This window comes from Pseudophryne corroboree, chromosome 5 (assembly GCF_028390025.1).
Source record: "Pseudophryne corroboree isolate aPseCor3 chromosome 5, aPseCor3.hap2, whole genome shotgun sequence".
Taxonomy (NCBI): Eukaryota; Metazoa; Chordata; class Amphibia; order Anura; family Myobatrachidae; genus Pseudophryne; species Pseudophryne corroboree.
Window position 1 is genome coordinate 499,499,999 of NC_086448.1, and position 15,718 is coordinate 499,515,716.

Consider the following 15,718-nt stretch of genomic DNA (forward strand, 5'->3'; position numbering starts at 1 on the left):
ATCACTGTCAGCAAACTGCAAAACTAAAATGCACCACAGGTATAGAATCTAGATGGATAGTATACCTGACGACACAGAGGTAGGTAGAGCAGTGGCCTTCCGTACCGTACTGCTATATATACTGGTGGTCACTGTCAGCAAACTGCAAAACTAAAATGCACCACAGGTATAGAATCTAGATGGATAGTATACCTGACGACACAGAGGTAGGTAGAGCAGTGGCCTTCCGTACCGTACTGCTATATATACTGGTGGTCACTGTCAGCAAAACTCTGCACTGTACTCCTCCTATATAATATACTGGTGTTCCCCAGTACCCACAATAAAGCAGTGTGAGCACAGATATATGCAGCACACTGAGCACAGATATGGAGCGTTTTTCAGGCAGACAACGTATACTGGTGGTCACTGGTCAGCAAAACTCTGCACTGTACTCCTCCTATATAATACAGCTGCTCCCCAGTCCCCACAATTGAGCAATAAGCACAAACGGAGAGGACACCAGCCACGTCCTCTCCCTAACATTTCCAATGCACGAGTGAAAATGGCGGCGACGCGCGGCTCCTTATATAGAATCCGAATCTCGCGAGAATCCGATCAGCGGGATGATGACGTTCGGGCGCGCTCGGATTAACCGAGCCATACGGGAGAATCCAAGTATGCCTCGGACCCGTGTAAAATGGGTGAAGTTCGGGGGGGTTCGGTTTCCGAGGAACCGAACCCGTTCATCACTAGTAACCACCCACTTTACACAGAGAAACACCCATTTCACGTATGGGAGAAGCTTAGAGAAAGAAAGTGGAGAGATATGATGGGACAGATGTACTAAGCCTTAGAGAGTAATAAAGTAGAGAGAGATAAAATACCAGCCAATCAGCTCATGTCACTTTTCAAACACTCCATAGGCTGGATGTACTAACAGGAAAATGCAGTAAAAACCCAGTTTTCAGGTTTGAAAGTATTTTCCAGCCCTGTTAGTATTTTCCTCGGGCTTCCAGGGATGAAGCGGGACTGTCAAATCCATTTTTTATTGACTATGTCGAATTCGTGTCCCGGCGGGAGGGTATGTGACTTTCGAATTGTGTTGAATTTAAAAACTGTCGAATTCCAGCCGGAATTCGACCGCAATTGCATATACCCCAAAGTATCCACGAGCTCCTGTCATTTTTCAAACTCAGCCTGTGACACAGTTGCAAGCTGATTGGCTAGTACTTTATCACTCTCCAAGGCTTAGTACATTTCCTCCATGAAGTACTAACCAATTAGCTCCTAACTGCCATGTTACAGGCTGAGTTTTAAAATAACAATTAGGAGCTGAATGGTTGGTACTTTATCTCTCTCCAAGCTTTGATCAATCTCTCTCATTGGACCAGATGTACTTGTACTAAACCTTGAAAAGTGATAAAGTGGAAAGTGATAAGGTACCAGCCAATCCGCTCCTAACTGCTATGTCACAGGGTATGTTTGAATAGTGACAGAAGCTGATTGGTTGGTACTTTATCACCGTGCAATTTATCACTCTCCAAGGCTTGATAACTCAGGGCATTAGTAAATCTGGCCCATGGAGAGAAACATATTTCACAAAAATCTATAGCCTAATGGATTTTATATCACCAAAATTGCAAGAAGAAGGTATTTTAATACATTCAGGTGGTACATAGAGGTCTATGTACTAAGCCTTGGAGAGAGATAAAGTACCAGTCAGTCAGCTCCTAAATGCCATGTTACAGGCTGTGTTTAGAAATGGCACTTAGGAGCTGACTGGCTGGTACTTTATCTCCATCCACTTTATCTCTCTCGAATGCTTAGTACATAGACCCCATAATTTCTTTTTGCCACAAATAGCAGCTGTAAAAATGATAAATTATCGGGTTGAAAACCCTATACTTGATAAATATGCCCCTTAATGAGATTATGGGGTATATTCAATTAGAGTCGGAAACTGCCGTCTTGTCGGAAAGACGTCAGTTTCCGACTGGCACAGGTCGGAAGGGGTTCCGACCTATTCAATACAGCCTCATTTTTTCCGAATTCCAACTTGTCATAAGACTGTCGTAATGCACGTGGATCAGCAGCTTCAGCCGTCGAGCCGCGTGTATTGTCGGAAGCGGAGCCAAACCCGACAGGTTTCAGCCCAGTTTTCGACAGTGTCAATCCGACTTTTAAAAAAGTCAGATTGACACTGTCCGGAACGGGCCAAATCTGTTGGGTTTGGCTCAGCTTTGAATAGAGAGCTGCCGGGTCCTTTCCGTCGGAAAGGACCCAACAGCAATTGAATATACCCCAGTAAACTGGGGCTAAAGTAGTAGAGAGGATCTCAGGCACTCGAATAACTGGTTCTCAGGTCCCTCCAAGGTTACATAGACTGCTGGACAGACCACAGTGACTGATGCACCAAGGAAAACCCATGGTCCAAGTTTCTGGTCTCAACTTCTAGGAGATTGCCACTGGGACACCATATCACACACACATGCATACACTCACACACACACACTAGGGTTCCCTTTCTCGGTAAGGTTAAGGTTCCCTTGACCTGTCGGCATGTTTTGGATTGTAGGGGGGGGGGGGGATGGGGGAGGGGGGGGGGAATAAAATCAGAGTTCTCAGAGAAAAATGTAAACATGCAAAGAACATACACACTTTACACAGGCAGTGGACTGGAATGTACCCACGGCCAGTCCACTATGGGGCAGCAATACTAGTAACCAGGTTGACCACCATAAGTGTTAAAGTCAGTGTCAAATGCATTGCCCAATTCTCTTTATACTTCTCCGACTGTCTAAAATAAGAACAATAATATATACAAAAGTTCAGTCATTGTTAGATTCTAATAATTACAAGTGTAAGAATAAGAAATTACCTCTTATTGAACAGAGATCGGAGCACTTTTCTGAGAAAGTTTGCTTCTCTGTGAGAGTCCTGTGTGTGAGAGGACCATGTTGTGAAAAAGATGCTTTACTGTGTCTTGGGTTATGACCTGAGGCAACTGTGGGAGGTCGGGAATACTGACCCCGTACTGGCCCCTGCACAGACAACCTGAAGAGAAGAAACAGCATGGCACAGTTATATATTGTTAACAGTATCTCATTGCAGAAAGAAAGGACAGTAACAATGTGTTATTGGGGTGACAGAGGTGCTGCTAGTCTGAATTAAAGAGAAATGCAAAGCAGATATTTTTGTCCAATAGCTACTGTATGAATCACATCAATTTAATACATATGAAAAAAAATTAAAATATAAAAAACATCGACCTTACTTTCCCGGTTTGCAGCTGTATGAACCAGTGATACTGAATTGTCTATAACGTTACTTAATGACAGTGTTACCATAAACCACAATTTATACAGCATGATATATGTAATCCAATTCACTTCTGAACATAATTTGGAACCTTACAACATTTATTGCTGCATCTCAATGTCCTAGATCGACTTTCCTTCAAGACTGCACATAACATGGACTAATGCCATTCACATTATTGTTTATTGTAGCAACTGTTTGTGTTTGGATTGCAGGTATGTATCGGATAGCATCAGGTAACTTCTTTATTTAAAAAAACAACCTGCATTCTTACTTCCTAAAATACTTCTTGATATTTACTAAGCCTCTGAATTTATCTGATTAGAATCCAGAAAATGTATTTATACTTGTTTACATTTCATACATATCTGTTACATGAAGTCTGTACACTACACCATTATAAAGACCCCATCCAGTACCTGTCATTAGATCTTCTCTCTTTCCTTTCTCTGTCAGGTTGGTAACCTCCTTGAGTTCCATTTGAGGATCCCCTGTGATTGTCTCTCTCTCTTCTTGGCCTGTCATTGTATGATCTCTGGGAAGGTGGGATCCGGTCACTGATTACACTTCTCTCAGAGCGTGACATTGTACTTCATGGGAAACAAAAGGCTCGCAGAAACAGCAGTCACAATTCTCTCAGTGCTGAGTTGAGAATGACATGTCTCATGAGATACATCTGCAGACCAACAACAATTAGCAAGAATATGACATATTAATACCGTATGTATGGATACAATTCCCACCATGTGATGCTTGTAAGACGGACTTATTTTTTTAAACTATGCCATTAACTTAGTTACAGTTTAATAAACAGGGTAAACATAACTTTTAAAGACATAGACAATTTATGTGTTACATACATTTTTTTTTTATAGTATGCCTAGTTAATGCTGTTCAGATCAAGCGACTATACTATGTAAACAAAAGTGATTGGACACTGACAGCAAATAGATCAATTAGATTTTATTGACATCAGTACTTTGCAGGTCCACCACGTGCAGGGATAACTGCAGACACCCTTCTTGGCAAACTGTCCTCAAGTTCCTGGACAACAGCAGGCGGTATGTTTTGCCATTCGGCTTTAAGTATAGTGACCAACTGTGACACTGAAGAAGGTGGAGTTAGCCTAGAATGCACACGTTGCGCCAATTTGTCCAAATGGTTCTTAATGGGGTTAAGATCTGGGCTCTGAGCTGGCCAGTCCATCCGGGTTACCAAATTTTCTGTATACCATTCCAGCGTTGCCATGGAAACATAACAGGTGACATTATCGTCCTGATAAAAGCATTTGTTTCTTAGATTCTGTAGAACTGCCACAATGCATGGAGTACAGAGTTATCGAGAACAACTCTATGCTTCCCAAAGTTAATGTGATCATGCATTACAACTAGTGGATCTATGCCAAACCAGCAGAAACATAATCCCACCACCTCCATGTTTTACTGTATATACTGTATGGGCTCCCTTGGCCAATAATACACCTCTCTGTTTCAGAATGTGAAACATGACCTGTAGGGTAAATTCTCAATGATCTGACTGTGTGTTTTCAGCGTGGAGAACAACAGTCTCATATACAGCTTCTCCTGGTATATTTGAATCCCGGACAATTATGGCTCTCTCTCTCTGACTGCGAAAGAGGCTCATTACAGTATTTTAATCTTTGAGAGCCTAGGTATCCTGCTGTTAACTCCTACCTATTGGAATTGGAGCTCTGTAATCAGACTAGCTAATTAGGGGCGTAAGTTCATACTAGGAGCCCGGAGGCAAGATACAGTAGTTGGTAGTGAATGTGAACGGAGATTGGGGGCACCAACAACACCCCATCCCAACAGCACCCAGACACTGTCTCCAGGAGCACCGAGATGGAGGGTACTAATTACATGGGCCTGGAAGTATTAGAGGGGACTGACCAGGTCATCTTCTAAGGGGGTCATGGTCCCTCTGTGTGGCTGCCTGTACCCCTTGTACAGCTGCAGGGAGGAGGGGACCTTAGCGGGGGGAGTGTGCACTCAAGAGAAAGTCTCTCCCTGTAGGTGCCAGCTGCACATTCACTCTCCACATTAACTTCCACCACTCCAGCAGCACCCAGACAGGGAGAGGGAAGACCGCAGGGCTCCCTGCTTATTCCTACTCTGGCGCACATAAATCAGAACCTGGAGCCATGGAATGGATCATTGTGTCCCCTTCGGGGCTGGCGCCCGGAGGCAACTGCCTTCCATTGTCTCCTGTCTTCATGCCCCAGTGGCTAATCAGTGGTTTCTGCCCACATTAGACTATGCAGTTATAGGAGTCACATAAGAGTTTTTTCCTATTCAGCTGTGGGGTGGTCTTCAGTATGCCGAATGTCGGGATCCCGGCGCACAGTATACTGGCGCCGGAATCCCGACACCCGGCATACCGACACACATTCTCCCTCGTGGGGGTCCATGACACTGGAGGGAGAATAAATAGCATGCCACCGTGCCCGCAGCGTGGCGAGCGCATCGAGCCCGCAAGGGGCTCATTTGCGCTCGCCACGCTGTCGGTATGCCGGCGGTCGGGCTTCCGGCGCCGGTATGCTGGTCGCCGGGAGCCCAGCCGCCGGCATACCATACTACACCCCAGGTGTGCATATTGCTCAACAGTTGGTGCCTGTTTTAACCCTCCGCTTCCCTTCACTCCACAACCTGGCTATACCCCTGTTTTTCAGTTAGATGCATACACACACACACACACACACACACACACACACACACACACACACACACACAGTGGAATGACCAGTCAGGAGATTTGACACGCTACACTTTGCCAAGCATAGAACAGCAGTAAATGATGCCTATGATCTCTGAAATGCAGGAGGAATTCCTGCCACTGAATCTTTAGAACGTCTAATTTATCTGCAGCCAGTAGTATTAATACTTTTGAAATGTAGCACTTCCTGGACCTTATTCAGAGATGTACGCAAACCTGATGGTTGTAGATCTGCGCATGTACAAGGTCTGTGCTGCACATGTGCAAATCTGTGCCTACAACAGTGACATGTGGTGAGGTGAGGCAGAACCTTTCCCGTCAGAGGTTTGACCATATAAAGTATATGAAAAATACAAAGAATATGTTAGAAATATCTTCTTTGTATTATTCTAATCATTTTTAAAGTCAAAAGTCTGGAGTAAAAAGTCTATGGCAGTTGAGGCACTGTCTATCTTTTCTGCACATCTCTGATCAAAACTCACCAAATTTCCAGGAATTTATACTGCTGCATCTTTGTATAATGGCCACATATACCCTTTGGCTCATATACAGTGGCGCACCCGGTGGGGGAAGGGGGGGGGGGAGGTTCCGAGCACCCAGAAACCCCCCTCCACCCAAAAAAAAATATATATATATTTTTTTACATTTTTTTTGCTGCATGAGTATTATTAATGGCTGTCTAGTGTCCTCTGCCGCCTGCTTTCTTCCTGGTGGCACTTGTAACTTGTAAGTGCTTAATAAAAGTTTACTTTATTTTAATTATAGTACATATATATCCATGTGCATATATATGCATGTTTAATATGCTGTGTGTATATGTATATAAATATATTCATAGATTAATATATGTGTAGATATATGTGTGTGTATATAATATTATATATATATATATATATATATATATATATATATATATATATATATACACACACACATATACACATACACATATACACTGCTCAAAAAAATAAAGGGAACAGTAAAATAACACATCCTAGATCTGAATGAATGAAATATTCTTATTAAATACTTTGTTCTTTACATAGTTGAATGTGCTGGCAACAAAATCACACAAAAATTATCAATGGAAATCAAATTTATTAACCCATAGAGGTCTGGATTTGGAGTCACCCTCAAATTAAAGTGGAAAAACACACTACAGGCTGATCCAACTTTGATGTAATGTCCTTAAAACAAGTCAAAATGAGCCTCAGTAGTGTGTGTGGCCTCCACGTGCCTGTATGACCTCCCTACAACACCTGGGCATGCTCCTGATGAGGTGGCGGATGGTCTCCTGAGGGATCTCCTCCCAGACCTGGACTAAAGCATCCGCCAACTCCTAGACAGTCTGTGGTGCAACGTGGCATTGGTGGATGGAGCGAGACATGATGTCCCAGATGTTCTCAATTGGATTCACGTCTGGGGAATGGGCGGGCCAGTCCATAGCATCAATGCCTTTGTCTTGCAGGAACTGCTGACACATTCCAGCCACATGAGGTCTAGCGTTGTCTTGCATTAGGAGGAACCCAGGGCCAACTGCACCAGCATATGGTCTCACAAGGGGTCTGAGGATCTCATCTCGGTACCTAATGGCAGTCAGGCTACCTCTGGCGAGCACATGGAGGGCTGTGCGGCCCCCCAAAGAAATGCCACCCCACACCATTACTGACCCACTGCCAAACCGGTCATGCTGGAGGATGTTGCAGGCAGCAGAACGTTCTCCTTGGCGTCTCCAGACTCTGTCACGTCTGTCACATGTGCTCAGTGAGAACCTGCTTTCATCTGTGAAGAGCACAGGGTGCCAGTGGCGAATTTGCCAATCTTGGTGTTCTCTGGCAAATGCCAAACGTCCTGCACGGTGTTGGGCTGTAAGCACAACCCCCACCTGTGGGCGTCGGGTCCTTATACCACCCTCATGGAGTCTGTTTCTGATCGTTTGAGTAGACACATGCACATTTGTGGCTTGCTGGAGGTCATTTTGCAGGGCTCTGGCAGTGCTCCTCCTGTTCCTCCTTGCACAAAGGCGGAGGTAGCGGTCCTGCTGCTGGGTTGTTGCCCTCCTACGGCCTCCTCCACGTCTCCTGATGTACTGGCCTGTCTCCTGGTAGCGCCTCCATGCTCTGGACACTACGCTGACAGACACAGCAAACCTTCTTGCCACAGCTCACATAGGAGTGTCACAGGAGTGGTTGTGAACTCAGACGCTTAATGCGTACATTGGAGATTATACTCTCATGGAGATTCTACACCTAGCATGGGACATGTGCAAATCCTGATGGTGCTTCCAATGGTTGTGAATGTAGGGGTACAAAGTGGGCATCCAAGCACTTGTGCTTCAGATGCATGTTTTTATTAGCATTGATTAGCATAAAGTCGCAGGCATGACCTGGACAGGAGAGAGCCTGGTCGGGCCCAGGTACTTTTCAGGGAGCGTGGCCTAATCACAGGAGGCGTGGCCCTGCACACTGAGAAAAAAAAATACAGACAAAAATAGTACTTTAAGCGTCTCCCTGGACATACTGTAGCCCGACACACAGCAGCATGTGCTAGGCTTGAAGGGAAGAGCTGCAGCTGCTACTGCCAGGAAAGGGGGAGGGGACTTGGGACTCCGCTGGACCCCTCCATCAGATCTGGGCCCAGGTAAATAGTACCTGCTCCCCCCGGCACAACTATGGCAAAAGACACTAAAACGGCAACAGCAGCATGCGACTCAGAATGAGCCCCTAGGTGTGAACCTTATTGTATTCTGGAAGGTTCTCTGAGAGAGAGAGAAAAAAAAAAAAAAAGTACTTTTTACATATGTCATTGTCTATGTAGACAGATTTTCGAAGACATTAAAATAAAACTTTGTAGCAAGTTTTAAATATACAATAAATCTACACTTTCCTATTACCATACCAACAATGGTTATTTTTCTATTTACAAATGAAACCTTTTTTATTTCACACTATTAGCTGAGTTTGCTTCATAGTCCAGAGGTCCAGGTTTTAAATGTATCCATGTATTGCCACAGGTGACTTAATTAGCACCTTAGTCAATTTGATTTAACCATCTGTGCTGAGCCATGGATATACCTAGAACCTGGACTGTTGGGGTGTCTTGAGGACTGCGTTTGGGAACCTCGGTCATCGCTAATAGCTGGAATTTACATGAAAACATTGTAACATTATTGCAGATGCAGCGTTCAGAAAATGTGTTTATTGTTTCTCAGACAGTTAATGTTATATTTGTAAAGTTTCACAATGAGGAAGCAAGAGCGTCAACAACAGTTTTGTAAAGCACCATCTCCTATACATGTCAGCAGGAGGGAAAATCTTACAATGGGAATTAGATAGATTTCAAGTTACTTGTGTACTGAACAGTACAATGAGCAATCTCACCACAGCTCGTTTTTATGCTATGAATTAGTACAGCACTTGTATTTCTGCAATTTAAGCCTTTTTATAGGCTTGCAACTTCTTTGGCAATGATATGTGAGCAAGCCTAAGGGTGAAAACATGCAATCTGATCTGCAGTTGGTGCCACTGTATAAGTAGGACGATACGGACCCGCATGTCTGCCTTTACGCGCTCCTCTTCCATTCCGGTATGGGTCGTTGGATCGACAGTCATTAGGTCGACCACTGAAGGTCGACATGGGATTAGGTCGACATGTACTGGGTCGACAGGTCAAAATGAGTTTTTGAATTTCTTTGGGGTCGTTTTCTTCATAAAGTGACGGGGAACCCCAATTAGTGCACCGCTTCACTCGCCATACTTCGGGCAAGGTGCCTCGCTCGGCACAGGTTACCGTTCCCAGTTGTAATCCACGTGGATCGTAAAGTATGAAAAAGTAAAAAAAAAATATTTTAAAAAAAATGTGAGAAACTCATGTTGACCTTTTGACCTAGTACATGTCGACCTAATGCCCATGTCGACCTTCAGTGGTTGACCTAATGACTGTCGACCTAACAACCTTATCCCTTCCATTCTGCCTCCCCTTACCCTATGAGGACTCAGGTACAACTCTTCTTTTCAGCCTACTCTCATTCCTGAATTGCGGCATGACACCTTGCAATGTCAGGCTGATACCAAGGTGTCACTCACGCTCTAACGGGAGCAGCACAAAGGCTACTTTTCTTCCCTTCATACCAGCAGAGCCCCGGATACTCTCTCATCCACTATCCGCTGATTGACCCTGGGCATTTAGACCAGTGATTTTCAACCTTTTTTTACTCGTGGCACACCGAATAATATTTTAAAATTGCCAAGGCACACCATCAGTTCCCCACAGAAAACAAAACAAAACACACACATTGGCCCTCATAGTAAAAATAAAAATCCACACATACATTGGCCTACACAGGAAAAACAATCACATTGCACATATTAGCCCCTACCGGTCAGCTGTCCTCCTCCCTGGCCCTCAGTGACGGGGATTGTTCATAGTGGAGTGCTGCGAATACTGAGCAGCGGGCGGGCAGGTGTGGATGGGAGTGGGCAAGGATTGCTGTGTATGCAGGCAGGAACTGGAAGATGTGTGTGCAGGTGGGTGGGCTGGCTGGGTGGTGAGATGCGGCGGCCGTGACCTATGATATCACACAGCCGCGTCTTCAAGGCATACATCACGGCCGGAGCATGACTGATCCTCTAAGAAGAGCCCGGGCCAACAGTTCACTCTGAAGGTGCAGGAAGCTGCTCTGGCTCCGCGGCACACCTTGCAACTGGCCACGGCACACTGGTTGAAAAAGCCTGATTTAGACAATCAAGATGGTGAGACAGTAGAACTAGCAGGGAAACCTGATTTGCTGGCCTGCTCTTCAAGAACTCATGTTTCATAAACTGTGGTAATTAATCTGTTTCATGAAATGAGCACTGTTATGTAAGAGGATGTTCACATCAGTGGCGTGCGGTGAGGTCAGTGGCTGGGGAGGCACAAGCAGCTAACAACCCCCCCCCCCCCCCTGCCCAATAGAATGGAAAAAAAAAAAAGTGTAGCCCCCCCTACATTGGTGAAACCAGCACCAGGCAGAACCAGCCAGGGGGGATAGGGCCATAGCAGGGGAGACGCTCCTTATGGGGTCCCCCTGCCATAGCATTAATCTGCCCCCCCCCCAACTAATCAGCCCAGGGCTGGAATTCCTCGGAAGTGGGGACCCCAAAAAATAAATATGGGGTCCCCCTCCTGAGCAATGACCAGCACTGGGCTGATAGCCCAATGCTATGCCCCGCACCCCTGGTGGCGGTGGGTGCGGGGTTCATTGTTAATATTGTTCTTTACAGGTGGCCTACAGGTCCCAGCAAGTCTGCCCCAGCATGCTGGCACTTGGCGAACCACAAGTGCCAGCATGTCCAGACATAAATGGCCTGCTGGCACCTGTAAAGAAAATATTAAAATAAAATCACCACACTGTCTTTAAAAAAAAAAGTTTATTTGACAGGGTTTTCACCTGGGGGCAGCGGCCTTTAAGCTCTTTTGCATGGCCGCCGCCTCCCCAGGGCTTCCGGCGTCTTCACCTCTGGGGGGGGGGGGGGGGGGGTGCGCCACCTCCCCAGGGCTTCCAGCGTCTTCACCTGGGAGGCGGATGCCTTTAAGCTCTTTTGCATGGCCGCCACCTTCCCTAGAGCTTCCAGCGTCTTCACCTGGTGGGCGGCAGCTAAGCTCTTTTGCATAGCCGCCGCTCATCCAGGACTTCCAGCGTCTTCTGCCTTCAGGAGCTCTTCTCTGCTCCTCCTCCGCCGTCGGACTGACAGCCGCTCCCTCGCGCTGACTTATATAAGTCAGCCGGAGGGGGCGGGGCGATGACGCAGAAAGCCGTGATTGGCTCGCGGCGGCCATCTTAAATTTAAAAAATGACGCTGAGGCGCCATTTTTTAAATTGGTACTGCTCCGCTGCCAAACTCTGCACTGCCGCCCGCACCTCCACCGCGCCCACACAGTGATTGACAGCGGATCCAGTGACGGATCCGCTGGCCAATCACTGTTGTCTCACTATCAGGGGCGTGTTTTCATGGGTTTAAAGCACGTCCCTGTATGAAAGCGTCACTTCTAATGGTGCCGCTTTCCCATGTATTTTCAATGGGCTTTTAATGCCCATTGCTAGGCCCCACCCGCGCCCACACCCCGCTCCCATACCATTCACAACGGGAGGCACCACGATCGGTGCCTCCCAAACACATATAGGCAGGGAATGTGATTAGATTAATATAAAGCAGATACTTATGACACAGAATATGCGTCATAAGTATCTTCTTTATATTATTTTAATCATTAATGACAGCGGAGGCACTACCTCCCCTGCCTGCACGTCCCTGGTTCACACCATTTGTTACTTGGTATAGTTGAATACAAAATGATACATTGGTACTTTGTTTGCTGTTATCTGATACAATTATGTGGTGGAGGGGGCTCGCTGCACTCACCACAGGTTCTATTCCCACTCTATGGGTGTCGTGGACACCCACGAGTGGGAATAGTCACTGTTGGGTCAGCATGCTGACCGGCGGGATGTTCAGATGCCGGGATTCCGGCGTCGGTATTGTGACCGGTGGTCACATAAACGTATCCCATGCATTACACAGATTTCAGCATGCACTTATCTTCTGAGCATTAATGGATTACATAGGATTTACCTAATAAATATATAAAAAAATAATTGGGGGGGAATCCAGAAGTTCCGCTTACTAATTTCCGAATAATACTTATAAGGGTTACAATTGAAATATAAAAACTATTCAATAAAGTAAGGCGCAGTTTCACTGCCAAAAAATCTTATTTTACTTTCTTACAAATTTGTGTTATATGTATGTCTGTGTCTGTCTTGTGTCCCAAGTTATTTAGCTTCCCGATGCTATTTTTAATACATAGAAAATAAAGGTTAACTTTTAAATAAAATACTGATACAGATTATCCTTATTTCTGTAATACAGTTAAGAGTTCCCCCCAAAAAAAGAGTCTTCTTTTCTCTCCAGTCAATTTACGTCTTTGTCTTCTAGCATTTTTTTTTAAGTTTATGCTGGTGGTTCCCAAACTCAGTGGGCAAGGCACCCTAACTGCCCAGGTTTTAAGGATATCCATGGTTGAGCACAGATGGTTAAATAAAATTGACTGAGGTACTAATTTTTCTCTATCGTCCTAGTGGATGCTGGGGTTCCTGAAAGGACCATGGGGGATAGCGGCTCCGCAGGAGACAGGGCACAAAAAGTAAAGCTTTCCGATCAGGTGGTGTGCACTGGCTCCTCCCCCTATGACCCTCCTCCAAGCCTCAGTTAGATTTTTGTGCCCGGCCGAGAAGGGTGCAATCTAGGTGGCTCTCCTAAAGAGCTGCTTAGAGAAAGTTTAGCTTAGGTTTTTTATTTTACAGTGAGTCCTGCTGGCAACAGGATCACTGCAACGAGGGACTTAGGGGAGAAGAAGTGAACTCACCTGCGTGCAGGATGGATTGGCTTCTTGGCTACTGGACATCAGCTCCAGAGGGACGATCACAGGTACAGCCTGGATGGTCACCGGAGCCTCGCCGCCGGCCCCCTTGCAGATGCTGAAACATGAAGAGGTCCAGAATCGGCGGCAGAAGACTCCTCAGTCTTCTAAAGGTAGCGCACAGCACTGCAGCTGTGCGCCATTTTCCTCTCAGCACACTTCACACGGCAGTCACTGAGGGTGCAGGGCGCTGGGAGGGGAGCGCCCTGGGAGGCAAATGAAAACCTATTTGGCTAAAAAATACCTCACATATAGCCTCCGGGGGCTATATGGAGATATTTAACCCCTGCCAGAATACACTAAAGAGCGGGAGACGAGCCCGCCGAAAAAGGGGCGGGGCCTATCTCCTCAGCACACAGCGCCATTTTCCTTACACAGCTCCGCTGGTCAGGACGGCTCCCAGGTCTCTCCCCTGCACTGCACTACAGAAACAGGGTAAAACAAGAGAGGGGGGGCAAAATAGTGGCAAAAATTATATTATAAAAGCAGCTATACAGGGAGCACTTATTATAAGGCTATCCCTGTCATATATAGCGCTTTTGGTGTGTGCTGGCAAACTCTCCCTCTGTCTCCCCAAAGGGCTAGTGGGGTCCTGTCTTCGTTAAGAGCATTCCCTGTGTGTCTGCTGTGTGTCGGTACGTGTGTGTCGACATGTATGAGGACGATATTGGTGTGGAGGCGGAGCAATTGCCAAATATGGGGATGTCACCTCCTAGGGGGTCGACACCAGAATGGATGCCTTTATTTATGGAATTACGGGATAGTGTCAACACGCTAAAGCAGTCGTTTGACGACATGAGACGGCCGGACAATCAGTTAGTGCCTGTCCAGGCGCCTCAAACACCGTCAGGGGCTGTAAAACGCCCTTTGCCTCAGTCGGTCGACACAGACCCAGACACAGGCACTGATTCCAGTGGCGACGGTGACGAATCAACCGTATTTTCCAGTAGGGCCACACGTTATATGATTTTGGCAATGAAGGAGGCGTTACATTTAGCTGATACTACAGGTACCACTAAACAGGGTTTTATGTGGGGTGTGAAAAAACTACCTATAGTTTTTCCTGAATCAGAAGAACTAAATGATGTATGTGATGAAGCGTGGGTTGCCCCCGATAAAAAGATGCTAATTTCAAAGAAGTTATTGGCTTTATACCCTTTCCCGCCAGAGGTTAGGGCGCGCTGGGAAACACCTCCTAGGGTGGACAAGGCGCTCACACGCTTATCTAAACAAGTGGCGTTACCCTCTCCTGAGACGGCCGCACTTAAAGATCCAGCAGATAGGAGGATGGAAAATATCCAAAAAAGTATATACACACATACAGGTGTTATACTACGACCAGCTATAGCGACAGCCTGGATGTGCAGTGCTGGAGTAGCTTGGTCAGAGTCCCTGATTGAAAATATTGATACCCTGGATAGGGACAATGTTTTACTGTCTTTAGAGCAAATAAAGGATGCATTTCTTTATATGCGTGATGCACAGAGGGATATCTGCACACTGGCATCACGGGTAAGTGCTATGTCCATTTCGGCCAGAAGAAGTTTATGGACGCGACAGTGGTCAGGCGATGCGGACTCAAAACGGCATATGGAAGTTTTGCCGTATAAAGGGGAGGAGTTATTTGGAGTCGGTCTATCAGATTTGGTGGCCACGGCTACAGCCGGGAAATCCACCTTTTTACCTCAAGCTACTCCCCAACAGAAAAAGACACCGACTTTTCAACCGCAGCCCTTTCGTTCCTTTAAAAACAAGAGAGCAAAGGGATATTCATATCTGCCACGAGGCAGAGGAAGGGGGAAGAGACACCAACAGGCAGCTCCTTCCCAGGAACAGAAGCCCTCCCCCGCTTCTACAAAAGCCTCAGCATGACGCTGGGGCTTCTCAAGCGGACTCGGGGGCGGTGGGCGGTCGTCTCAAGAATTTCAGCGCGCAGTGGGCTCACTCGCAGGTAGATCCCTGGATCCTGCAGATAATATCTCAGGGGTACAGGTTGGAACTAGAGACAGATCCGCCTCGCCGTTTCCTGAAGTCTGCTTTACCAACGTCCCCCTCCGAAAGGGAGACGGTTTTGGAAGCCATTCACAAGCTGTACTCTCAGCAGGTGATAGTCAAGGTACCTCTTCTACAACAGGGAAAGGGGTATTATTCCACTCTATTTGTGGTACCGAAGCCGGACGGCTCGGTAAGACCTATTCTAAATCTGAAGTCCTTGAACCTGTACATA

The 15,718-nt window shown here is 46.2% G+C and overlaps 1 protein-coding gene across 2 annotated transcripts in view; it reads right to left on the reverse strand.

Moving 5' to 3' along the window:
- Positions 1-15,718, reverse strand: part of LOC134927902 (MARVEL domain-containing protein 3-like) — a 49,938-nt gene that overhangs the window by 27,930 nt on the left and 6,290 nt on the right. For both annotated transcript variants that reach the window (XM_063923000.1, XM_063923001.1), the window contains 2 exons: positions 3,720-3,976; positions 2,861-3,036 (listed from right to left, as the gene is read on the reverse strand). In XM_063923000.1, the coding sequence (XP_063779070.1) occupies positions 2,861-3,036; positions 3,720-3,886 (343 nt within the window). In that variant the 5' untranslated portion in view covers positions 3,887-3,976. The remainder of the gene's footprint in view (positions 1-2,860; positions 3,037-3,719; positions 3,977-15,718) is intronic.